The following is a 27582-nucleotide window of genomic DNA, read 5'->3' as shown; positions in this document are numbered from 1 at the left end:
TCTCCTGCTAAAGCCAATCTTGAATTTTATTATTTTAACTTTATTTTATTTTTATTACAAAAGGTGGTTTATCTTTTAAGAAGTATACTCAGGCCCAAGAGATCTTTTGAAAATATTTAAAATAATTTGAGAAAATAAAATCAAGTAAAACTTTATGACATTTTTATAGGTTCTAACATCTAGTACCAATAAAGAGAATGAGTAAACAAGTGAGAATGTGCCTGTGCTAAAAAAAAAAAAAAAAAAAAAAAAAAAAGAGTATGAGTAAATGAAGAATGGAGTTATTGCATAACCAAACTCTCATGCATCTTTACATTTCTGTGATAGGCTCAATCATTCATCTATTCTTTCACTGAACATTTTCTTAGTGATTATTAAGTGTCAGATATAATAGGTAATGAGTAGAACACTGTGCTGTTATCTATGTCAGGTTTTTAATAATTTCAGAATATGTTTGGATGAGCAAGTGTATGTGTGTGTGGCACAAATACTTTAAGGCAGATGAGTGAGCTGCCCACTCAAGACCTTATCTATGCTCTGCCAGAGTGTATGTGCATCCTTGGAAACCTCACTGGAGAGGACAGAAGGTGGCTGATACCACCCACATTATTCTACTACTACACCATCTTGTCTAAAATTTAGTCACTTTAATCGCTATTTACTATAAAGTTCCATAATTTAAATACCAGACAATTGTAGCATATAATGTTTTGGCCCTAATGAACCTTGTACCAGAAATACACAGGATATTTATCTTTGTGGCAGGCCTGCCTGTAATATTTGAGACCAGAGGTAAGAGTACAGATGGAGGCCAGCATACCACGTGAAACTATTTGAATATGTACTATGTTAAATTGTCAGTGTTGGAAGCACTAATTGAAATACTAAGAGAAAAAAAAAAATCTGTGCTCAGACACCACTGTGTTACACAAAACAATATTTTGTTATGCAAGAATCTGTTGCTTTCCAGCTGACAGAAAGGATTGGGCAAGTTAACTAGTTGTCTTCTTTCTTACCTAATCACTTCTGCTGCTCATATTCTGTCTCAACTCCACAGCAGTTTTTCGCTGATCTGGGCAGCGACACCACTCAAAAATTTTCACTGTACTTGGAGTCCACTTTTTGTTTTGAAGACATAGGGCAAGAGATATGAAGTGTTTCCCTGGGGCCAAATAGTGTTGGTTGTGGGAGTGGGTCATTATGATTGTGGGTCAGTGTTCAGCATTAGATCAGGAGTATTAGAGGCAGCCATGTATTTTTTAAGAAATCAATGTGTGTATTTGTGATATATAAGTTTCTTGAAAGCATCGGGTCCAGGATAGGGGCATCTTCTGCCCAGGTCTAAGGGGGTTAGTGCTGAGGATACTAGGAACTTAATGTCAAGCTAATTTGCAAGATCTAGATGGCTGTATTTTTTCTAGAATATATTCAGAATCAAGAAAGATAGCGCTAGACTAATGGCTTAGGGAATTGCAGCATATTTCTAAGTTTGACTTTTCCAAAAAACTAGGTGTCAGTGACAATGTTATGAAGACTTTCCAAAGAAAGGAAATAGCAGATTTGGACTGATCAGGTGACGGTGAACGTGAGACCTCTCTACAAGGGTTTACTTTTTTCCTCTTAACCTTTGGAAAGCAAGGCGTGGGAAGGGGATTTAGTTTTTGTTATGCCGAGAGGCATGTTTAAACTTGTTTCTTTTTCCAAAATGTACAAGTTGCTAAGAGAACCATGGACTTATATGAATAAGCCTTGGAAGACTTTTTTTCTTTCTTTTAAACTGCCTGGGTCAGGGAAATTCGTTCGTTTGGGGTCACGTTCCTGCTGTCGGCCATCCTGGTTGGTTTGCTCCGGGCGTGCTAGAGGTCATGGACTTGGTGCATGGGTCTCGCGCAGCTCCAATGGCTCTCTGGCGACACTGGGCGTTTCCTCCTTTTCCGGCCTTGTAAAGTTTTGTTTTGGTTCTCAGTTCCCTGTTAAGGATAGGCACCCTGTTGACCAAAGGTTTCTGAGTCTCCTCCAGGTGGCTGGAAGCCAAGTTTCCCTCACCCCAGCTTGCCCAGACTTAGGTCTCATCGGGATCCTCGAAGGCGGGGAAAACGAGTCTTGTAAGGAGGAAAAGTGCGGGCAGCCGGGCTCCGGCTCTGTTGCCGCTAGCCAACCCCTCTTAGCTCGGTCCTTGAGCAAGTAGCCATCGCACCGCAAAGGGTGCGGACAGTCTCCCTGGTGACTCCTCGGGGACCCGGTTCTCCATCATTCCCAAGAGAATACTCAATCTAGCCGCGCCCGGGATAGGCAGAAGGGAAGGCGACTAAAACCCGGGAATAGGGCCCGGGGCGCATGCGCGCACCAGGCGCGTCGTCGAAGTGTTCGCCCCGCGGCGGCAGCCGCTAGGTGGCGCATGCGCCCTGGAGGGTGCTGGTTGGTCTTTGGGAAGAAGGCGGTGGCGGCGAAAGGCGGGGGCGCCGTGGGGGCCGGGCCCGTGTTTACACAGCAGCGGGCGGGCGCGGACGCAGAACCTGGCGCGGCGACGGCGGCGGCACGATGGTCATGGCGCATTTCGTCGAGAATTTCTGGGTAAGAGAAAGATGTTGGAAATTGTGTGGGTTTCGGAGTCGGAGGCTTTCTGCGCCTGCCTTCGGCCTGCGTGCGTTTTGGGCGGTGGCGGCGGCTCCGCGGGCTGGGCGAGCGTCCTCGGACCGCCGCCTGCTGGGTCCCGCCTGGATGAAGCCCGGCGGGCGACGGGCCAGCGGCCGCCCGGACTCGCAGGCTCGCAGCCCTTGCGGGGGCAAGGGGGCTGTCAGCGCGGCTCCTCAGCCCGCGGCGGGGACGCCGAGGGGCCGCCTGCTGCCCGCATTGGGACAAAGCGCCGGATGGGGCGGGAGACGGGACCCGGCCCCGCCGGAGGCTTCGGGCGCCGGGCGTACTCCGCGGCTCAGACGCGCACTCCCGGCCCGCGGCGCGGCCGCTCCCAGCTGCGCGCTGCAGGCAAGCGCCCGCCCCAGCCGGGTGGAGGGGGCTCCCTCCTTCCCGCAATGCTGCCCCCCCACCCCCCATTATTTCCACGAGAAATCCCGTGCTGGCTGGGGCCGGATCTGCACTTCCTCTCGGTTTCGCAGCTCGGCTGGTGGGTCTGCGCCCAGGACTTTGCCTCTGGGCCTGTTCACAAAGCGTATAAAAGTTGAATTTAATGTAACTGGATTCCTGGGGCTTAAATGCACGGAGACTTCCCGTTGTCCCCTTGATCCTTCCCTTTCCTCATTCTTTCTACAAGCCTCTTCTTAACTCTGTATTAGTATTAGCTTCTTCTTTGAGAATGACTTCTCAGTCTTCCGTGTTTGCTGCAGTTATTGTTTGTTGTCATGGGAAGTACAGTTGAGCCTTGTACAGGAAAGTAACATGTTTACTCAGGTACCTTGGGTGAATCTCATTTTATGTCCGACAGTTTCAAGTACTATAATTCCATTTTAGTTAAGATTTAGATATATTTCAAAGAGTAATCTTTCAGTGCTTAAGAATTGTCTTATTCTTATTTCTAAGTGTCTCAGGAATGAACTTGCTTAGTGATCAAATCAGTTCCTAGTTATTTGTCTTGAATGTTCCTTGTTTTCACTCGACATTGGTGTTTTAAACAGATTTATTGATTCACATGCCGTATAGTACACCCATTTAAGTGTACAATTAAAGGATTTTTTTGTATGTTCATAGAGTTGTGTATACATCACCACAATCAATTTTAGAACAATTTTATCACCTGAGAAAGAATCCCTGTATCCATTAGCAGTCACTTCCCATTTCCCTCCTACCTCAGTCCTAGGCAGCTAATCCATATAGATTTCTGCCTCTGTAGATTCGTTTGTTCTGGACATAGCTAATAAATAGGTTCATATATGTGGTCTATTGTGACTGGCCGGCCTCTTTCATTTAGCATGTTTCCAAGGTTCATCCATGATGTAGCATGTATTAGCACCTAATTCCCTTTTATGGCCAAATAATATTCCATTGTCTGTATATTACACATTTTATTTATCACCAGTGATGGACATTTAGTTGTTTCCACTTTTAGGCTGTTATGAGTAATGAACATTGAACATTTCATGAAATGTGAACATTTTTATACAAGTTTTGTGTGGACATATGTCTTCATTTCTTTTGAAAGTGGAATTGCTGGGTCATATGGTAATTCTGTTTAACATTTCAAGGAACTGCCAAACTGTTTTCCAAAGTGGCTGCACCATTTTACAGTCCCACTAGCAATGTCGCACAGTGGACAACAACAGTTTGTTATTTGTCTTTTTTTGTTACTGGGGGTGGGTATGAAGTAGTATCTCATTATGGTTTTGATTTGCATTTCTCTGGTGATTAATGATGTTCATCGTCTTTTCATGTGTATATTGCCCATTCATGTATTTTCTTTGGCGAAATGGCTCTTAGATTCATTGCACATTTGTAGATTGTGTTGTCTTTTTATTATTGAGTTGTAATTATATATCAGATGTATGATTTTTTCAGATCAGATATATAACTTTTCTCCCATTCCATGGGTTGTCTTTTTCACTTTCTTCATGGTGTCCTTTGAAGCACAGACGTTTTTAATTTTGATGATGTCTTGGTGAAGTCTAGTTCATCTATTTTTCTGTTATCACATGCGTTTGTTATCTAAGAAGTCTTTCTTAGACCAAGGTCACAAAGATTTACTTCTATGGTTTCTTATGTGGATTTTATAGTTTTAGATGTTACTTGGCCTACGATCCATTTGAAGTTAATTTTTGTGTGTAGTACAAGGAAGAGGTACAACTTCTTTCTTTTGCATGTGAATATGTAGTTTTCCCAGCACCATTTGTTGCTCTACTTTCTCCATTGAAGTTACAGTATCCTTGTTGAAACTTAGTTGACCATAGAAGTATGGATTATTTCTGGATTTTTGGGTGTAATCCATTGTTTATCCTTATGCTCATACCATACAGTTTTGATTACTATAGCTGTGTAGTAAGTTTGGAGTCTGGAAGTTTGAGGCTTCCAACTTTGTTCCTTTTCAAGATCATTTTGGCTATTTTGGGTCCCTTGCATTTCCATATGAATTTTTGGTTTAGCCTATCAATTTAGACTTTAGATCTTGCAATAGCAATTTATAAAACTATTAAAATGATCATTTAAAAATGACATTCTTATAATGTTTTGTGTATTTTTGATGTGTGAATGTGTTTTTGGAAGTTTATTAACTTAATTCCAAATTATATGTTAACATTTTAAAGTTATCTTTTGTTTTCTGTTAATTGAGATTCGAACGTATAGACTCATTTAATATTAAGGATAATGCTTCTATGAACATTTTTGGACAAGTCTTGGTATGCCCTCTTTTGTTCCTCTTAATAGAGGAATGGTAATAAATTTGGATATCTGAAATCTAGAGTGAATCCTGTCTAATTTATGTTTGCCTTTGTCTTTACTTCTGCTATTGAGTGCAAATAGTTAAAACAGACTGCATTTTATTTTATTTCCAAGCCTGGAGTTGGGGCTGAAAGCTCTAAATTGGAGCTTAAAAAGCTCCAAAGGATGAGTAAATGAACTAGGAAAGTCTAGGAACTAAATCTCTTCTGGGAATTTGATAGCTGTCATTTATAAAATAATTTCTTAAAATAGAGAATCTACAATATTAATTTCATCTTTCTTCCCTAATGTTTAAAGTAGCACTGTCAAAATAAAACTCGTCAAAGTGAGATAATGAGAAACTTTAAAGTTTTAGGTTTCTAACCAAACAACCTGTTAATTGCTTTTCCCCCCTACATGTAAAAAGAGACACCTTTTGTTGTAGCATTTTATTAGAGGAAAGTTTGAATCATTCAAACTCTATTCAAGCTCTTTTGAAAGTAGCACATCCTGCCTTTTTCTTTATAGTTTTTCTAACTAAAAGTATATGCTACATTACAATTTTTTCACTTAATACTATGAAGGGAAAAATGCATTCAAAACTTCCTATACAACAGATTTTTTGTTTCTGATAAGTTAGTTTTTGCCACAAGATATAGTGTCATTGAAAATCAATTTGAAAATGTTCTTCTTTTCTATTAAAATTGGACAGGAGAAATAATCTTAATAGTAGATATTCACACCATTGCTTTTAATATATAAAAACACTTGTGAGTCCACCAAAAGATTATGTAACTTTAAAAAGGTATCAACAATTATTGCAGTGAGCAGGTGTCTCTGTATGCTGCTATGTTCTCAAAGATTCAAGTACTAGGTAATAATACTTTTGAGATTCTGTCAGTGTTGCACTATAGTTATTAAAATAGTTTTATGTTTTTATATAAGTCCAGGTTATTTCAGGACTTAAATTTTTTTTAAGGAATGGATTTCATAGGTGATAATTATTGTAGGGGAAAAATAAGCACAACATACTTGATTAAATACCTTATAAGTCTCATTTTACACAAAAATCCTACTCTATGTAAGATACAAAGCATTTTTTCAAAGACAAGTTTTCTTTAGCAAAAATCACATTGTAATGAACTGACAATTTTAGTTAGGTGACTTTTTCCAAAGATTATCTCTAGTCAACACATCAAAAATGAACAAACAGTTATCTTAGATATTTTTATCCTGAAGTGTTTCCTTACTCCTTTTCCTTATTTCCTTTTCTGATTAACCGGTGCAAGAATCTCATTCCATTTGTCTGTTGATTTCACTGGTATTGTCATACTTAACTTTTAAATAAAATTGGAGCACTTGGTTATATAGTTGAAATTTGATCTATGAATATATGGATAAACTGGGAGTATTAAAAATGTTTTTTAAAAACTTGAAATTACTATTAATAGGACTTTGGAATGCAAGACATTATTATATTTTTGCTTTATTATTTAATCTAAATTTAGTATTGTAGATGAGAGACTAATAACCTCCCAGCCCCCACATACAGATTCTTTGGGGTTTTTAATACATAACATAATTAAAAATATGTATCTTTAGAAAATTAGTTGAAGTGACCATAGAAACATAGAATGTAGAATTTATTATTTAAAATTTCCAAATATTGTAGCCTAGGATACCTGCTTAGGATATGATTCCATCACATAAATATTTAAATAGTATATATATACATATATGTATATTTATACTTATACATTAATTAACAGATTTTCAAAATTACAATATTCAAAAGGTACAAAAGGGAATAAGAAATAAATACATTATAAAATCCCCTTCCTTTTCTCCAGCCATTAAGACTTCCCCAAAGGTAATTACTGTTACCAATTTCTTATGTGGCTTTCCAGAGATAACCTATGTATATACAAGCAAATAATGTCCACTGAGTGAAAAGGTATTATTGTATAACTGTTAGCCATGCCCAAATTATTTTCAACTGCAACAGGCTATGAAAATGTAAACTACAGTTTAATCTAACTAGGTTCAAATACACCTGATAGGTTCACATTATAAAATGATAGTGTCTTAGATGGCACTAAATTTTATTGTGAGGCCCTTAGATTTTTTTGGCAGAGGTAGCAGAGAGATGATTATTTTGTATTTTTGCCTTAATCTAGGAGCACTGAAAGTGAGAAATTGATACTGATTTAGTCTATGTAAATTCAGTTCAGGAGATGGCTTTTAGAACACTGATATGGAAAGGATAAAACTTTGCTGTCTGGCTTTTTTTCTAGCCCTACACACTAAATCCTAAATGCTCTAATCCTTTCAGAACTACTTAATTTAGGCATAGGCATGGGAAAACAGGTATGCTGTGTATCATCCTGCGTATTTGGCTAGCATGAGCTCTTTGGAAGTGTTTTTTTGAGTCATGGTCTATCTCCTGAAATTATTGATCCTGATTCTATAATTCTAGAACAATTAATAGAAGCACCCCAAAGAATCTATATAGAAATATAGTGCTTTGCAGACTTAAAGGGAAGGGCATAAAGGCTTGGCTTTCAATTTACCTAGTGTGGAAAAATTAAAGAATATTAGAGTTAAAAGAATTTCAATAATTGAGTCCACAGAGGTTAGCATAAATTAGTCAGATGTGGGAAAAAACAAAAACAGCACATCTCCTGTGATGTTTAATTATATGTATTGGTGAAGATGCTATAAAATGTTACTGGAATGGCCAGAGTGAGAGATTAAATTGAGAAGTTGTTAGTGAACTGTGATGAAGTTGAGGCACACAATTTGATCTGTTCCACTAGGCTCCTTGATGGAATTACAGGTGTAAAAATTATGGAAGATACTGACAGGCATGTTTACTTGACTTTAGGGAAAAGATGTGAAGGTACAATAAGTAAAGTGAATTGGTGGTGCTGGGGTCTTAAATGTAGCAAGTGTTAGTTTTTAGTTGGGTGATGCAGCCAGTGAAGATGGTTGTCTGTTTTAATTATAACCATTATGTGATAGATAAAACACAGAAGAATACAGAAGAAAATAAAAATTACCTATAGCCTTTTCTTCTATCCTCTAAGATCTTTAGAAATTCAAAATTCAAAATAGGTTCTACGATATAGTTTTGTATCTTAGAATTTTCACATGTTATCATCAAGCGTTTTTCTGGTGATTAAGCATTCTTGAAAATATTTTCACTGACTGTATAGGTTTCCATGGACTCTATAGAAAGGCCAACATTTTTTTTAACCACTCCACCTTTGGACATTTAGGTTACTTCTAGTTTTTATTTTTTCCATTTATGAATTATGAGGACTGGAGAGTTAAGAATTAATGTGAACAAGATTCCAGTGAAGAAGGTAGCCTTCTTTATCTTTGCAAACATAGCCTGAAGAGTTTTGGAGAAAGCTGAAATTGTTAAGTTTTATTATTTTCACTTTGAAATAATGAAAATTACCTTCATTTACAGAATATTACAGAAAACTTGAAGGATATTAAAATGAGAAAAACGATCTCACAACTCTGTATCTGCTATTTTTGTTGAATCCATATATAATATCTATTTGGATGGTTTTAAGGATTTAACTAACTGGGAAGAGGTGAGTCATAATTAAAAAGTTTAGGGAAGAGTATCTGAGAGGTGAGAAAAAAATTTTAATGTAATAAGATTTATTTCAGCCCACCAACAAATGTACTTGAGTGACTCTTGTACTTGCACTAAGTAGTTTTGACTACCGAGTAGTGCTCGTTCTACATATTTGAATTACTGTTTTTTTGCATTAGCAATATCTTGCCAGTAGTTTTGTAGAATAGTTTTAGTGATCATGTGTGAAAATTTCAGGGTATAAGTAGAACATTGACTATAAGAGATTGTGGCTTATGGTTGAATATCCTATTTGTTTATATAAAAATTGCTTGCATATATTTTATCCTTTTCTTCCTAGCAATTTTCAAGGCAAAAATGGCACTGGAAGGGTGTCATTGTGTATTTGTTAATATTGCATCTTTCTTGAATTCCCATCAAAAGTGTCTAGAAAATCTTCACTAGATGAGCCCTTCTTCAAAGGAAAAAGTATCTTCACAATAAGTTAAATGTTTTATCACGTTTTTCAGAGAAGGCAGATAAATGAGACTACATCAAACATATTAATGTTATACTTTGTAGTGATTTGTCTGAGATTATCTAATAAATGTCAGGAAGAGCTATAGTTAAAGGAGAATGTAGAGATAGAAAGGGTTATTTATTTTTGAGGCAGTCTGGAGTTGAGAGGAAGGTTAGGCATGCTGCTGTTCACATGACAGCACCTCCTGACCCTTCTTTTCCCTCTCCAAAAAATTTTTTTTTAATTGACAAGAAAACTAGGTAAAGTCAACTCTTTAATTCATACCGTCTACACTGTCTTCTTCCTATTTTCCAGCTCTTGGATTCATCATAACTGAAGAATATCCATGTTTTTTATTTTTAGTGTTTAACTTAACTGTTGCCCTTAAAAGATTCTTTGAAGGAAAAACTTCAAACCATTAAAATCTGTGGGGTTTATAGCGTTGTGCTTTTCTATTGTTACTTTTTGTGGCTCTTAAAAAGTTAGGTATGTGAATAGTTCCATTTTAGTTAAAATAGGAATTTCATAGCATTAATAGACATGCATTTTTTTCTCAAGTGGAACTATGTTAGATTGTATTTTACATCTATTTTTTTAAAAATGTAAAGTACAAAGTTATGCCATAAGAATCAACCAGACACTGATGCCTTTGGTTTTCCAAAATAGATTTGATAACTTAAACTTTTTAATTTGAAATTTCAAGAATGTCTTATTTGTTGACTCTAGGCTAGGAAAAAATCTGAATACTTCTGGTAACTTAGTGACCTTACTTATAACTTAATGATCTTTTCAACTAAATTTCAGTTCAGTTTATAATTTAGGTGCAAAACAGTATATATGTTGGATCTCATTTTCATGTTAAAAAATTAACATGTTACTATATGTATGGAAAAATGAACTTGGACTGGCATACACTAGCTGTTAACTGCAGCCATTTTAGTTGTAAGAGGAAACGATAACTGAGAAGTTTGTGTTCTTTTAAAGGATCTGTAAGATTTTAGACTTACATATTCAAAGAATGATAAAACTTTTTTTTTCTACTTCATACTAGGAATTATACAAAGTTTTTTTTAACACTTGTTTATATTAGATTATAATTTAATTTAATTGCCTCAGGTCATAGTCCATGCATGTTCTATTTGTAAAGTGCATTAAGATCAGCATATAAAAGATCCTATCATAGTGGAAACCATTGTAATTGTCCTCCTTGGGCCAGCAATGGTGTTAATAGTTGTTTTTGTCAGTTAATACTGAAGATTTCTCTGTAAGAATTTATTGATTAAAAGGATAAAAATGTTACTTATTTTTTGGACAACTTTATTGAGATATTTTTACACACCATATAATTCACTCATTTAAAGTGTGCAATTCAGTTGTTCTGGGTGATATTCACAGTCAGTCTGGGTAATATTTGCAACCATCATCACAGTCAATTTAAAAACATTTCATTAACTCAAAAAGAAACCCCTCTACCTTTCATCACTCTCTACTTTCTCTCCCCACTAAGCAACTCACTAATCTACTTTCTGTCTTTACAGATATCCTTATTCTGGGCTTTAATATTAATGGAAGCATATAGTATATGGTCTTTTGTGACTGGCTTCTTTCTCTTAGCATAATGTTTTCAAGGTTCATTAACATTCTTGCATGTATCAATGCTTCGTTCCTTTTATGGCTGAATAAGATTCCAGTGCATGGGTATATCCCATTTTGTTTATCCATTTGTCAGGTGATGGACATTTGTTTTTTTCCCACTTTTTGGCTATTATGAATGATGGTTCTATAAACATTCTTGTACAGATTTCTTTGTGAACGTATGGATTTACTTTTGTTGATTAAACTAATGAACAAGCCAGCTGAAAAGCTCACTACTGATGAGTAAATACCTGTTCCTAAAACTAGCTACAGGTGTACCTCATTTTATTGCATTTTGCTTTATTGCGCTTCACAGATGTTGCATTTTCTGCAAATTGAAGGCAAGACCTTCCACCAGCATAAAGCTCATGACTTTGTTGCGATACTCACTTTAATGCGGTGGTCTGGAACTGATTATCTCCGAGGTATGCCTTTATTTAGGTGTTTTTTTTTGTTTTGTTTTTTGTTTTTTTAACAATGATTGTGGTGATGGTTGCACAAGTCTAAATATCCTAAATATTGTTGCATTGTACACTTTAAATGAGTGAACTGTATGGTGTGTGAATTATATCTCTAGAATATAGAATAATCTAAAAATTTGAGCAGAAGGAAAAGAAACCTAGCCCTTGATAAGCAAGATTTTATACCAACAGTTGTAGTGTATTTGGGGAGAAATCACATTTAATTTATTTTTTTAATTTTTATTTTTTAATTTTTTAATGGTGACATTGGTTAATGAAATTCAATAAGTTGAAAATTGCATTTTAAAATTGTCATTGTAGCTTTTAAGTTTGTTACTTTTGTATTGAAGACTTGGCTTATTTATTATTAATTAATTAATTAATTTATTTATTTATTACACCTATAGCACCTGGTCTTCTTAGGTGGTCTCTCATCCAAGTACTAACCAGGCCCGACCCTGCTTAGCTTTCGAGGTCAGACAGAATTGGGCATGGCCAGGGTGCCATTGACTAATTTTTTATTAAAAAGTTCATCTGTGCTCAGTATTCCACTTCCCAGAAATATTTTGCTGTTAATAGTTTGCTGTATATATTTTCAGATTTTTTTCTAAACATATATGCAACATATTTTTTTTCAATAAAAGGAAATTTTAATAGGTTTACTGTTTTGCACCTTACCTTTTATGTTAATTTTTTTTTACCTAAAAAAGAAACAAAGCAGTGTCAGGCTTCCATAGAATAATGGGCCATTATGGATTCTGCAGTCATCTATTACCAGTGAACATAAATAGCAACCAGTCTAATTGTTAGGGAGGGCTGACCTTTCTAGGAAATAAGATTTGACCATTCAACTAAAAAATATATCTTGCTCATATATGGAACCTCCCTGTACATTTTTATGCAGTTTCCTGTAAGTCTTCATTTTTTTCAAAATTCAAAATATATTGCTCTTACTAGGAAAATACCAACTTTCAGAAAGTGAGGTAGCAAGAACCATTTTATTAAGACCAAACCAAGCAAAACTACTATCCAATAGAGAAAAGGACTCCTAATGTCTCTCTTCCTCCTTTCTTTTTTAAAACAACCCACTGAAGCATATTTTATCTATATCATAAAATCTACCCATGTTAAGTGTACAATTTATTAATTTTTAGTAACTTTACCGAGTATTGCAACCATCACCATAAATCAATTTTAGGACATTTTTATCCTCCCAATAATTAGTCCCTCCTGCTCATATACAGTCAGTGTTCTTTTCCACCCTCAGTTCTAGGCAGCTAGTAATTTACTTTCTTTCTCTAAAGATTTTCCTGTTCTGGACATTTCATATAGTCATACAATATGTGGTCTCTTGCGTCTGGCGTCTTTTACTTAGTAAAATGTTTATGAGGTTCATAAAGTAGCATATGTCAGTGTTGGTACCTTTTTATTCCTAAGTTATATATATTCCTTTTTATTCCTAAGTTATATATATTCCATTTTATACACCTCAAAATCCACTTATCAGTTGGTGGACATTTAGATTGTTTCCAACATTAGGTTATTTTTAGCTATTATGAATAATTGCATCTTGCTTTTTTCCTCACTGATGGTATATCTGGGCAGATGTTTAAAAGTAATATTTAGAAATCTGCAAAAACTTTTTTACCATAGTCTTTTAAAAAACACTTCCATTGTAGGATATACTGTCATTTTATTTAAGATAAAATGGGTGTTTGTGAATCGTTTCTGATTTTCTATTGTTATAAACTACTGCAATGACTATTCTTCCTCATTTATTTTTGTGTGTTTTTGTGATTTAGATTTTTAAGAGTGGAATTTCTGGAACAAAGGGCATGAACATTTATAGTTTGAAATATTGAAGACCAGAAGCATCTTTAATCTTTAGTTGTAATTCTATTCAATAATAAATATTATCAAGTTATTTGTAAGTTCTTGTGTTAGCCAAAGAAAAGCAAATTCTGCTTGCCTGAGTTAACAGAATGTCAAGGCAAAAAATTTTTGTGTTGAAAATAACAGGAATATATTCAGAATATATTCAAAATTTGTTGTGATAAATGGATGTGCAGTTCAGGAATATTTCTTGTTATCTTACTTTTCTTTGAATTAGAACCATCTACTAAAAATGTTGGGGACTACTATAAAAGTTATAGAACCTGCATGGAGGTACTTTTGGTTAAAAAAAAGAATGGATAATCTTAAATAGTGGCAGAATAACAGTGAGTTATGATGGTCAGTTTCAAGAATGGTTTCTCTCCCTCATTTCCCCAGAATTTCCAGTGTTTTGTGCAGGTGAAGACACTGAAGCCAAATAGATCTAGACCTGAGCTCCAGTGTTCTAGCTCTTACTGCAAGAGTCCCTAACCTCTGGGCCCCAGACCTACCCATCCATGCCTGTTAGGAACCAGGTGGCACAGCAGGAGGTGAGCGAGGGCAAACAAGCAAAATTTCATCTGTATTTGCAGCCACAGCGCTAGCATCACTGCCTCAGCTCCACCTCAGATCATCAGGCATTAGAGTCTCATAGGAGCACTGCTCCTCGGTGCCAAAAAGATTGGAGACTGCATTTTTTAGCATATGTCTGAAATACGTATATATTTAATACATTGTCATCTTGTCAAGGCTATCAAGTAAGTTTTTGAAAGATAACAGTAAAACCTGGATTCTTTGTTAGACACCTTGACCCTGAAGTTTCTTTTAATCAGTCATTTGAAATATTTTTGATAAATATGTGTTAATAGGTTTGTGAAATTATTAAAAGAAAATTGTGCCCAGAGTCAGACTCATTGCTTTTTTTTTTTGACTTCAGTAAATGAATGGATCCCCAAATAGGAAGGAATGACAAATGGATTTGTAATTGTGCAGGGTGTTTATGTTTAGTCATCAGTGCCCTTTGTGATTGGCTTCTTTTGCATTATATCCTTATTTGGATGAGTTTTTCTTTCAAAGTGAAGACCTGAGGGATGGAGTAGCTAGTACTGTTTCCTAAGGTATTACGGTTACTATATTGATGTTATATATTGCATAGTAAACAAATTAATAAATCTGATTCCCTCTATTGGGAATTTTAATTAATATGCTGTTGAGATATGTGAACGTCCTAAAGAGCTTTTCAAGGACTTCTTAAAGGACTCAGATTTCTGAATATAATTCAACCTTTTCTTGTTTACAATGTTTATATACTGTAACAATGAGACAGTGAGGCCCTTCATTATTTCGTCTGTAATTTTATTTACTGATCTCTGCATGATGATGATATTTTTGCTTGCTGTAGACTAGTGATAATGGTTACCTTAAAGAATATTCTTAATTTGGCTAGAATAAATTTGCATGAAAAACTGAGGGAAAGTAAACAACCAAAGTTAGGTAATACATTTTTTTTTATCTTGAAAATTATAAAAGCCAAGTGGATATGTTCGAATTCATAAAAGGCTATAGTTTTATGTTATATTCTTGATAAGTGGAAATTTGCGTGCAAAATGCTAAGAATATTATTTATATTATCTCCTTACAAATATGACATTTTAATTTGTTGTGTTGTATGACAAACTAGTTACTTGGTATATTAGATGAGAGGTTTATTAGAGATCACGTCAACATAACTGGAAGTTCCTATGTTACCTGTTTTCGGCAAACGAAAAATTAGGTTTCAGATTGTGTAACACCTGGTTACACCATTGCTTTTTTATTTCCAGTAAACGTATTCACTTCTTCATTATTTTATTTTCACTGAAAAAAAGTAAAAACTGCTAACTGAAGAGTTGTTGAGATTGATTTATTTCACATGTAACATTGATATTTCTAATCTTTTTTTTTTGCTATGACTTACTAATTTATTATTTATTGGATTAAACAGCAGTAAAGGGTTTGTAGGGCTGCATAGTGGTCTGGTTCTGTTAATTTCCCATTAGTTGAAGACTAGCCAATAGACTGTTAACTGCTCTTTTGTTAAAATTTTATCTACTTTCTCACTTCTCAAGTTAAGTTTACTGAAGACATTAGCAATTATAAAATATTTTGTGGTATTCAATGCTTATATGATTCGTAATATGCTGTCTTGACTCAGAATTCAAGATTTAAAGCACAGACTTTGAGTCAAATAATCAGGAATCCCTAATGCATGTTAAAGGAATTGAACGGAGATTTGATAATGTCTTTAAAGAGGTCCATGTTTATCTTCTAAATTATGTGTATAATTCCTTAAAACTTCAGACTTAGTTTCATTGATATACCCTTAGAAATGATTATAGAGAATGTGATTATGTATGTGTATATATAATAAATTGTAAACTTTATGAAACCTTATCGTATTCTTTTGATATAGTATAGTTTAAAGTCATACGATTAACAATAATGATTAAGTCAAAGAAAGACAGCTCACCTGAGCATCAGCATTGCATATTAGTAGGGTTATTCTTAAGTCATTTTGATCTCTTTTGTTAAACTAAAAATCTTTTTAAATTGTAGGGAGAAAAAAATAGTGGCTTTGATGTCCTTTACCATAATATGAAACATGGACAGATATCGACAAAAGAACTAGCAGATTTTGTAAGAGAAAGGTATGTACTTTTCAAAGTCATTTAACAATTCATTATAGATTAAATTTTAGAATATAAATAATTGAGAAAATTTTGGTTGGATTTGAATTAAAGTAATCAAGTACAGTTGTTAAAAGTGTACTATAGTTATACTTTAAAGTAGTGGTTATTTACACACTGAGGGCTAAATAGTGGCTCCAAGTGGCATTGTTGATCTTCCGGTTTGCATAGCACTGCTTGAAAATATTATCTACATATTTTTCATTGAATGTGCTAGCAAGATGATATGATAGAAAAATTGAGGAACTTTAGAGGATAAAATATTACCATTTCTTTAAATATGACATTGAAACACATTAAAATAATTTTAAAAGACTTTTCTTGAACTTGTAGTTTAATTATGTATTATAACTTATTTTTAAAAGGTTTTAAGCATATATTTTTAAGTTCTGTAAATTTATAAAATGTGATTTTAAGATTCTTAGAATATAGTAGTCAACTTAAAAATGATTAAAAATCAATATAATTTGATTAAAGCTGCTCTGTAGCTAGCACCATTTGGTAATTTTTATATGGACACATTTCAAATCTTTACCTTGATAATATAGGGATATTTTGCCTTTAGATATAATGCTTCATTTATTTATTCTTTCAATATATATCACATGTCTGCTGTGTGCCAGACACATGTCTGGATTCTGGGAATATAGTGGCAAAGATACAATTTCTGCCCTCATGGAGCTTACTGACTGGTAGAAATTGGAGAACAAACTGTTTCATGTAACACCAATCCTTTTATGGCTTCCACCTCTCTACTGGAGTTAAGAGGGAGTCCAAGACCTCTAAGTACTATGGATAAAGCTTTCCCTCACTGGCTTCTGCATCATCATTGGCAGGAGTAAAGGAGAGGCCCCAGAACTCTGCGTCTCAGGCATGTTTCCTGGCCTGCCTTCTTCCCCAACACTTACATCACTACTATAAATATCTACCATGAAACCATCAAGGCAGTTGTCATGCCTTTAGCCTTTCACCATAAGAAGTCTAGGACTCCTGGGCCATCCCTTCTTTACCTAGACTCTAACCTCTTTATGATTCTGTGAGCAGTGAGACAGCCCCTCCTTCCACGCCCTCTTCCCTATTTTATTTTATTTCATAACACTTAACAACCATCCGATATATATGCGAGATTTTACTTATTTATTCATTTTGTCTTTCCTCACTAGGATTTAAACCTCAGAAGAGCAAGGATTTTTTTTTTTTTTTTTTTGTCTTTTTTGCTTATTGCTCTCTTTCCTGCACTTGGGATAGTGCTTGCTCCTTTAGTTTGCGTTTTCTGGAATTTTATATAAATTGAATTGTGCAGGATGTACTTCGTTGTCTTTAACTTTCACTTAGTATAATTATTTTGAGATTGATTCATGTTGCATGTATCAATAATTTTGATATTACGGGTAATATTGCTTTGAATATTCTTGCACATGTGTCTTTGTATGCATGTACACATTTATATTAGGTATAAACCCTGGAGTAGATTTGCTAGATCAATGTGTATGCTCTAGTAGATAATGCCAAAGTTTTCCAAGGTGGTTGAACCAGTTTATACCACCAGCAGCCTTGTTTGAGAGTTCCATTTGCTCCATGTCCTCATCTACACCTGGCATTGGCATTCTTTTAATTTGAGTCATTCTGATAAGTAGTAATATCTTATTGTGGTTTTAATGTGTATTTCCCTGATGAATAGTGAAGTTGGCCATTTACATTTTCTCTTTTGTGAAGTACCTGTTCATCTCTTTCCTATTTTTCTGTTTTTTCCCCCTTTTAAAAATTCATGCGAAGAAATTCTTTATTCTGGGTAAAAGCACTTTGTCAGTTATGTGTTACAAATTTATATAAATGCCCTTGATTTTTATATATTGTCTGTGTCCAGCAACCTGGCAGTTTTTTTTTTTTTTCAGAATTATTTTTTTTTCTTGGATTATTGTACTGGCTAATGTCTCCAATGTAATGCTAATGGTGATAGCAGGCATCTTTATCTTGTTTCCAGTCTCATTTCACTCTTAAATATGACATATTCTAGTTTTTTTTTTTCTTACTACTTATCAGATTAAGGAATTCTTTTAAATACTATTTTGATAAAGTTATTTTGTTATCTTTTTTCCCTCTTTTTGTTTTTTAAAAATTTTTTCTTTTTGCTGGTTTTTTTTTTTTTTTTTTTTTGGTTTTCCTCTCAGTTTTTATTTTTATTATTTTTTTTAATTTTTAAAAAATCATGTATGGATATTGAATTTCATCAAATACTTTTCCTTCATTTTTGAGATACTTTTTTCCTTTTCTTTCTTTCCCCCTTGTTAATCCAAATTACATTAAACTTTGAATGTTTAACTTCTGTTCCTGTTATAAACTCAGCTTGGTAGAGATGCTATTCTTTTTATAAATTGTATCAATTTGCTGCTATTTTATTATTTAGGATGTTTGCATGTATACTTGTGAGTGAGATTGGCTTTTCTCTAAATGTCCTTGTTAGGTTTGGGTATCAATGTTTTTTGGCCTTATAAAATGAATTAAGGAGTATACCCTATTTTTGTATTCTCTGGAAAAATTATAGATTATAGTTTCTTATATTTTTCTTAGAATATGCTGGTAAAGCCATCTGTGCTTTAAATATCTTTGTAGGAAGGTTTTAAAAATCATGTTTAGTTTCTTTAATAGTTTCTTTAATAGTGTGTTCAGCTATTCTGGTTCTTCTGTGAATTTGGTAAGTTGTATTTTTAAGGAATTTTTCCACTTCATCTAAATTTTCAAATTTATTGGCAAGAAAGTTGTTCTTCATACCCTCTTATGAACATTTTTTTGAATGTCTTAAGTTCTGTACTGATGTCCCACTTTTCATTCCTGATGGTTATTTGTGCCTTCTCTTTTTCATGATTAGTCTCATTTAGCATTTGTTGATTCTAATAGTTTTTATAAACAAGCAACTATTGAATTTGTTGATCCTCTCTTTTTGTGTATTTTATTATCTGTTTTATTAACTTCGGTTCCTTATTTCCTTTGATTTTGTGTTCTAGTTGGTGTTCTTTTTCTAACTTTTTGAGATGGATACTTAATGATTTTCAACCTCCTTTTTCTTCCAATATATTCATTTAAGTCTATAAATTTCTCTCAAGTATTGCTTTTGTTCCTCCCCACTCGTTTTGAGAAATAAGATTTTTATTATATTGAGTTTTAATATATTTTGTGTCATTGTGCTTTCTTGCCTTCTGGGTTATTTAGAAGTATATTTCTTAATTTCCAAATGTGTTGATTTTTAAAGGCATGTTTTGGATGTTGATTACATGCTTTGTTAGAGAACATACTCTATGATTTCAGTGTTTTGAAATCTGTTAAATTTTGGTTTATAGACTAGGATAGTCAATTTTGGTAAATATGTGCATGTACCTAAAAAGACTAAATTTGTTGGATATAAGGTTGTGTATATATATATTCATTATGGTAAATTGTTCACGTTTAATATATCTTTACTGTTTTTAATCTTGCTTATTTTATTAATTCCTGAGAGAATTGTATTGCAAATTTTGCATTTTGATTTGTGATTTTTGTCTGTTAATCCACGTAGTTCTGTCAGTTTTTGCTTTATATGAGGCAGTATTAGTAGGTGGTTGTAAATTTGAAACTATTACATCTTCAAGTGAACTGAAATTTTTATCATTATGAAGTATACTTTTATATCTTTTGCATTGTTTTTGCCTCGGGGTCTACATTGTTGTTACTGCATGTCATCAGTTTGCTTTTGATATTTGCCTGGTGTATTTATTTTTCTTTTCTTTGCTGTATCCTTGGGGTTTTGGTATGTTTCTTATTTTTAAAGTCGTTTTGTCAATCTTCATCTTTTGTTCGGAATATTTAGTTAATTACATTAAGTGTAATTACAGATATATTTGGTTTCAAATGTATTTTCTTAGAGGTTGTCAGACTTTTTTTTTTTTTGGTAGAAGTCCAGGAAATAAGTATTTTAGGCTTTGTGTGCCATACAGTCTCTGTTGCAGCTATTCATTTCTGCTGTTTTGGTATAAAAGCAGTATATAGTCAACACATAAACAGATGAACATGGCTGTGTTTTAATAAAACTTTATTTATAAAAACAAGCAAATGGGCTAGATTTGGTTGATAGTACTATAGTTTGCCGACCTCTATTCTATTCGTATTTGTTTTCTATTTATCCTATTTGTTTTAAGCTTTTTTCCTCCACTTTCTTGCCTTTTGGCCTATTTTTTAAAAATTCTATTTTCTGTTAGCTTAGAAGTCATACCTTTCTCTGCTATTCTTCTAGTTGTTATTCTATAGGTTATAACATACTTCCTTGACCTATTAATTTCTAATAATAATTGGTACTGTTATCCTCTTCCTGAAAATGCAAGAAGCTTTTAGTAGTATTACCACCTGACTTATATGCCATTTGTGTGTGTGTGTGTGTGTGTGTGTAACTTTTTACTATGAAAATTAAGTTATTCATTTTTAAAAACTTTGTTATGGAAATATACACTTATATGCCATTTTTGTTCTGTATTTCTTTACTTTTTTATTATGGAAAATTTTGAACTTCATCAAAAAGTAGAGAATATATTATAAAACACTAAGTAACAAACTATAATACAGTTTCAACAATTAGTATTTTGCTAGTCTTGTTTAAAGCAATTCCCTGGTATTGAATTATTATATACATAATATCTATGTATGTATCTCTAGCAGCTAAGGATTTATCTAACAAAATTAATGATAATTCAAATATTTTCTAATATCTAATCCAGCTTATTTGTTGTCAGATTGTTATGAATTTTATCTTCTATATTCTTAGTCATTATTTAGATTTATTAAAATCATTTTCTTTTTTTTTGATACCTTTTCCCAGATAATTTTTTTTCTGTTTTAAAAACATCTTTTAAATATTCTTTTCAATGTGGACTTGCTGGTGATGAATTCTCAAGTTTTGTTAGTCTGATCATATTTTTATCTTCATTCGAAAAACTTCATTATGGACAATTTCAAATTTATAAAACTTATACAAAAGTTATGAACTGATTATACTTCCATGTGGTAGCCACCAAGGTTCACCATTTTTCAAATCATGGCCAGTTATCAAATCATGTTCCATCTGTTCCATGCCATTACTATTGAATTGTTATGAAGCAGATTTCAGACTCAAACAATACATTTCATCCATTAGCATTTCAGATGTGTATTTAGAAAATAAGGGCTTTTAGAAAAACATAACTATAATAGTCAGTGTTCCAGACTTTGGCCATTCTAATAGTTACATAATAGTATCTCTTTTTAATTTACATTTTCCTTAGGACATCTGATGTCATGCATCTTTTCATATGCCTATTTGCTGTCTGTGTATCTTCTTGGGAGAGATGTCTGTTACGGTCTTTGGCCCATTTTTTAATCAAGTTGTTTGTTACTGTTGAATTTTAAGAGTTCTTGTATATTGGGATAACAGTCCTTTTTCAGGTGTGTCCTTGCAAATAGTTTCTCTGGGTCTATAACTTGTCTTCTCATCTTCTTGACATTATCTTTCACAGACCAGAAGTTTAAATTTTAGTGAAGTCCAGCTTGTCAATAATTTTCTTCACAGATTGTATCTTGGTATTGTATTTAAAAAGACATCACTATACACAAGGTTCTAGGTTTTCTCTTGTATCTTCTAAGAGTTTTATAGTTTTGTGTTTTACTTTTTTGTCTTTGAGTTTTACCAGTTAGACTACGGTGTTACTAGGTATAGATATCTTTTTTGTTTATCTTTCATTAAGATTTGTTGGGTTACTTGGATCTGTGGTTTGATATCTTTTGTTATTCGAAAAAACTTAATTATTATCTCAGGAAATAATATATTATCATCTCAGGAAATAATCCTTCTGACCCATTCTTTCTCTTTTTACAACATATGTTAGTTTTTTTTTTTTTTTTTTTTGCTTTGTCCTTTATTTCTTTTTCTGTTTTACATTCTTTTTTCTCTCGGTTTTATTCCAGGAGATTCTTCTCACCTGTCTTCTAGTTTATTCTCACAAAAGTATACTGAATCTGTTAAACTTCATCCACTGAGATATTAATTTTTGTTTTCATATAAAGTTTGTATTTTTTTTACATTTGCTTTGCTTTCCTCTACTTTTTAAAAATAATATCTAGTTCTCTACTGAAATACTTGGTTTAATCTACTTTCTCCTTGAACATAATAAATAAACTCCTAAGGTCTAAGTTTTATAACCTCAGCTTTTGGAACATTGCTAATTTGTTCCTGTTTTTTGTTTATCTTGTTTTGTTTCCTTATGTGCCTGGTAGTTTTATGAATTTGTATGAGGCATCCATATGGGATCCAGTATGAGTTTGAAAAGATATGGATTATAGTCCCTTTGAGAGCTTGCCTACTTATGGTTCATTCTTACTCTTTGCGTCTCCACTTAAGGGACATGAGATTTCCCACCATTGGCAAGTCTAAATCTATAGTTTGGTTTCCCTCATCCTGTGAGGTTTTGGAAAGCTCTGCTTCACTTCTCAGCCTTAGCTGCCTCTTCTAGATGCCCCCAAGGGAAAAGCTGCCCTACATATCTGACTCACTTCTCTGGATATTCTTCTCTCATCGGATTTTAGCCTACTGATTCTTGACTGCCTGTTTAGTTCTCTGATGCCTTTTGGTCACACCCCCAATTTCCTCCATGTTTTTTCTAGTTTTCCTCATTGCGAAGTTTTTATATCGATTCATTATCACTAGAAATTGAACCACTTTTTTCTAGCCGTTAAACTTCTCCATTGAGATATTAATATTACTTTTTGTATTAACTTTTTAAAAAAATTATTAAAATACTGCCTTTGTAATGTAGTATATTAAGAAGACAAAGTTTAAAGGAGCAGGAAAAAGTCACAGTGCCAACAGTGAGAGACAGATACTGTTAGAGAGCTGAATGGGGCTGGGGAAGAGTTCAGAGATAAGCTTAGTTTAGATAATTCGAGTTTGAAGTGATTAAGATATCTAAGTAGAATTGTACTGTTTCTAGATATTAAACAGATGGTTTGATAGAAGAGCGGTGGAGATAAAAAGTTGAACCTGTCAAAGTAAATAGAAGGGCGATGGTGGTTATAGACTGTTCCACTGTTCAAGGTAGCACAGACTAAAAAGGAACAGGGTAATTAAGGAGAGATAAGGTAGAACTTAAGTTATGCAGTGTTACGAAGGCCAAGACAGCCTCATATTTTGTATATGTAGGTTATGTTGTCTGTGGAAAAATTTTTTCTATCCCATATTTAATGTCTTTGGTTGATGTTTTGTTTTTATTAAGCCTAAAATTCTATCAGCTAAATAGTTATATAAAACACATTATTCTAGTGTGAAATACTTGTTAGTATTTTAGATCTAATCACATAATAGATTAAGCCATAAAGTTCAGAACTTTAAACTTGCTAATAATTCATATTTAGTTTTGTGTAAATGATGATCATCAATCTATTGTTCTAGTAAATGTACATAATAACGAAATCACCATGTGGAAGAATAATAAAACTATATTAAGTACACCAAGTAAGTATTAAAAACATGACTTTCACACAGTTTACAGAGAGAGAATATTACAAGATGCAGCACTCTTGTATTTCCTGTTTAAATAACCATAGGTACTAAAGGTAAAAAGAGTAGTGACTTCATTTATGTTTTCTTGGTGATACAAATTATTTTAGTTCTACACCAGACTAGTTTTTTAAGTAGATGTGCACAAAAGGCATAAAGATCTCATACTTACTTATTTCTAACATAAAATTTGAGTTATCTTTTTGTTTTTACAGTTTTAATTGTATTTTGATAACTTTGCTGTGTTTGGTCATTAACCAAGAGATATTATAATATAAAAATTTGATTTAACAGAGCTACTATAGAAGAAGCATACTCCAGGTCAATGACAAAACTAGCAAAATCCGCAAGCAATTATTCTCAACTTGGGTGAGTTAATTTCTTTGGAGAACTCTTTTTCAGTCTTGATCTAGGCAAAGTGCTTCAGAATGTTATGTTTCATTGAGGATATAATTGTTCATAAATATAATATGTAATTACTTAAAATGTATATATGAATATATTCTTGACTTAATTGAAAATATAGTTGAACTTGCTGAATCACTTAATACAGTCAAAGTAAATGAAACTTGATTTCCCCTTTTATAAACTACATAGTCATTCAGTAGTATAATTTTGATTTTATAAATGTTATATGTTATGCATGTTCTAGTTTTCTGTAAGTTTATTTAAATTCTGTTGAACAATGATCTTTAAAAACTTAAACTATTAAAATGACTGAAATACATTAAAAATGTCATGATTTTATAGATCATCATTAAATATTCCTTTTAAAAATTTGTATTGAAGAAATGTGTCTTTTGAAAAATGAATTAATAATAAGAATATATTTAAAATGAGATGTTCTCATTACCTGAACGACTCTGGGAAGAATAATTGTATAATTTGAACCATAACAACTCTGGAAGGAAGACTTACTCTTTTTATCTAAAATTTGGGAAAAGGTCATATTTTAGCTCAGATGTGAAAATAATTAGTCTAACATTTACGAAGATTTTTATAGTGCTATTCAATGAAAGAATCCTCTGTATCTGGGTTTCTGATGAGTCCGTGAATCCTCTGAAATTTTAGATAAAATTTTGTGTAGGTATTCATATTTCTGATGAAGAGGGTTCTGTATCAGTTATCAGATTCACATATAAGTCTGTGATCCAAAATACTGGTTAACTATTTTATGATAATATTCTCTAATGTCATTGAGTGTGTTTAAATAAAAATCTTCCTACTTTGCAGCCTGGGTAAAGTGGAATTGGACTCTCAGTTTCATCCACTAGGTAGTGACACTGTCCATTATGTAAGTCCTGACAGTCACAGCTAAGAGGACCTTCTGCAGCATATATACTGGTTGAGAAAGATGGGGAGTTCTACCACCTTTTCAAGGAGAATGGGGACTGGTGGTTGATGGCCATTTTTGTTTTTGTTTTGTTTTCCTCCCAGTTCTTCTTTAATTTTTCCTTCACTCCCTCAAAACAACTTCATTCTTCCTTCTTTTTTCCATCTCTCTCCTCACTCTTCTGGTAGCCTCCTGTTTCTGGAGCCTCCATTTAGACATGCTTTTTTAAAATGTACTTTCTTTTTTATTTACCACAGTAAAAGGGTAAGAAAGTAGGATAACAGAAGCTAGCTTTAACCAGTTGACTGTGGTTTTAATATAGAAAGTTCTAATCTATTTTGAGTTACCAAGTGGTAGAAAAAATATGGATTGACTTAAACTGTGTTTTCTGATAATAAAGTTACTGTCTTTGGAATGTGTACTTCTCATAAATAATAAGTGATTTTTTTTTGTGTTAACATCATCTCTTAAAATCATAAAGATTTTTATTTTATTTTATTTTAAAATTTTTTTAGGTGAGGCAACTCTTGGCGGACCTCATAGATTGCAAGGACCTTGTCAGCTTACAATCTTAATTTTTATTTTTTACACTTATAGCATGTGATCTTGCTAGGTGGTCTCCCATCCAAGTACTAACCAGGCCTGACTCTGCTTAGCTTCCAAGATCAGATGGGATAGGGTTTGTTCAGGGTGGCATGACCGTAGATAATCATAAAGATTTAAAATTCTGTACTGACCAAGTTAGTTTAAATTAACCATTGGCCAGACATGTGATAAGTAGTTAACCTATTTCTATATACTGGAGGTCCAAAAATATTTTAAAAATCAACCAAAGATTAAAAAATTAAGGCCAGTCTGTCATTTAATTTATGATATATTTTAATTTCATCTTTTGCCTAATTAAAATTGCTGACTATAACATTTTTATTTCCACTAGTTCTATTTTGGAGCCTTAAACTTTTTCTTTCTCTTAGTAAATTATTCCCATGTTTTCTTTTCCTTAGAACATTTGCACCAGTGTGGGATGTGTTCAAAACATCTACGGAGAAATTAGCTAATTGTCATTTGGATCTCGTTAGAAAATTACAAGAATTAATCAAGGAAGTTCAGAAGTATGGAGAAGAACAAGTAAAATCTCATAAAAAGGTATCAATTATTGGGGTGACATTAGTTAATAAAATTATAGGTTTTCAAGTATATGATTTTATAACACATTGTCTGTATATTGCATTGTGTTCATCGCCCAGTCTGATCTCTTTCTGTCACCATATATTTGACCCCCCTTATCCTTTTGTATCCACCCACCACTTTTCCTCTGTAACCACTATATTGTCGTCTGTGTCTATGAGTTTTTGTTTCTTTGTTGCTTTCAGTTTTGATCCCACATATGAGTGAAATCGTGGTTCTTTACTTTTTTGTTTGACTTATTTCGCTTAGCATGGATATCAGTTTTTTCTTGCTAAAGGGTTGATTGGTCACATATTGAGTACTTTACAGTTTGATCATTTTTGATGAATCATTTCATACCAAACAGACTAAAGAAGAAGTTGCAGGAACTCTGGAAGCTGTTCAAACCATTCAGAGCATAACTCAGGCCCTCCAGAAATCCAAGGAAAATTACAATGCCAAGTGTGTAGAACAGGAACGTTTGAAAAAGGAAGGAGCTACACAAAGAGAAATAGAAAAGGTAATTATAATAAAAATAATACCTCTATGGTTTCAAAGCACTGTCATGTATAAGACTGTATTTAATCTTCAGACATTCAAGAATGATCTCATACTAAAGATAAGACTGTGTGCCTCTGTTAGTGATTTACCTGAGTGAAACAAGATTTGCAAAATGTATGGTAGATTAACAGACACATAGAAAGGAATGATTTCTTTATGTTGGTGACACACAGGATATTTTTTAAAGATAATTGATGAGATATACTGCTTCAACAATAAGATTCAAAAATGAGGTAAAAACATTTTTGCCGCAAGACTTTTAGTATGTTGAGAAAGGCATAGATACTTGAAGATAAGTTTAAATATATAGTGTGGGTGATTTATTGCTGACATTCAGCACACTTGTATTGTGGTAAACCACAACCCTTTCCCCCACTCATGTTTCCCCACAACCATTCAATTTTTTGATGTGGTATAGTTTCTATTAGGAATGAGCCATAGGGAGTGATAATTTTGAAAGCTTTGTAAAGTATTTGAAATATCCAGTAAAAAAAAGAAAACCAAATTGTAACCATATTACAGTTAAAATAATTACAAAGGTATATATACAGGGCAAAAACTAGAAGAGAATATGGAAAGATTAAAACAGTTGATGGAATTTGGGAGTGACATCATTTTTAATGTTTGTGCAATAAATGATAAGTGGCGGGGTGGGGGGAAGATGAGGTATAGTAAGTTCACAACTTAAAAAAAACCTCCATTCCTGAGAGCAGTTATGAATAAAATATAAAAAAAGAAAACAAAATAATAGGGTCCAAAAAGAATATTATCCCTGTGAACCAGAAATAGAACAGAA

General features: G+C 33.4%; 1 protein-coding gene across 3 annotated transcripts in view; it reads left to right on the top strand.

The window, feature by feature from the left end:
- The first annotated feature begins 2426 nt into the window (after nt 1-2426).
- Nucleotides 2427-27582, top strand: part of FCHO2 (FCH and mu domain containing endocytic adaptor 2) — a 99522-nt gene continuing 74366 nt past the window's right edge. Inside the window, exons 1-5 of one of the 3 annotated variants that reach the window (XM_036225439.1) lie at nt 2427-2574; nt 16040-16131; nt 24020-24094; nt 26063-26204; nt 26593-26745. In XM_036225439.1, the coding sequence (XP_036081332.1) occupies nt 2542-2574; nt 16040-16131; nt 24020-24094; nt 26063-26204; nt 26593-26745 (495 nt within the window). In that variant the 5' untranslated portion in view covers nt 2427-2541. Of the gene's footprint in view, nt 2575-10612; nt 11537-13148; nt 13996-16039; nt 16132-24019; nt 24095-26062; nt 26205-26592; nt 26746-27582 lie in introns of those variants that run through there. The other 2 variants (XM_036225441.1, XM_036225440.1) reach the window with 2 other exon arrangements.

This window comes from Rousettus aegyptiacus, unplaced genomic scaffold (assembly GCF_014176215.1).
Source record: "Rousettus aegyptiacus isolate mRouAeg1 unplaced genomic scaffold, mRouAeg1.p scaffold_m13_p_8, whole genome shotgun sequence".
Lineage (NCBI taxonomy): Eukaryota > Metazoa > Chordata > Mammalia > Chiroptera > Pteropodidae > Rousettus > Rousettus aegyptiacus.
This window is presented reverse-complemented; position numbering and strand designations above follow the sequence as displayed.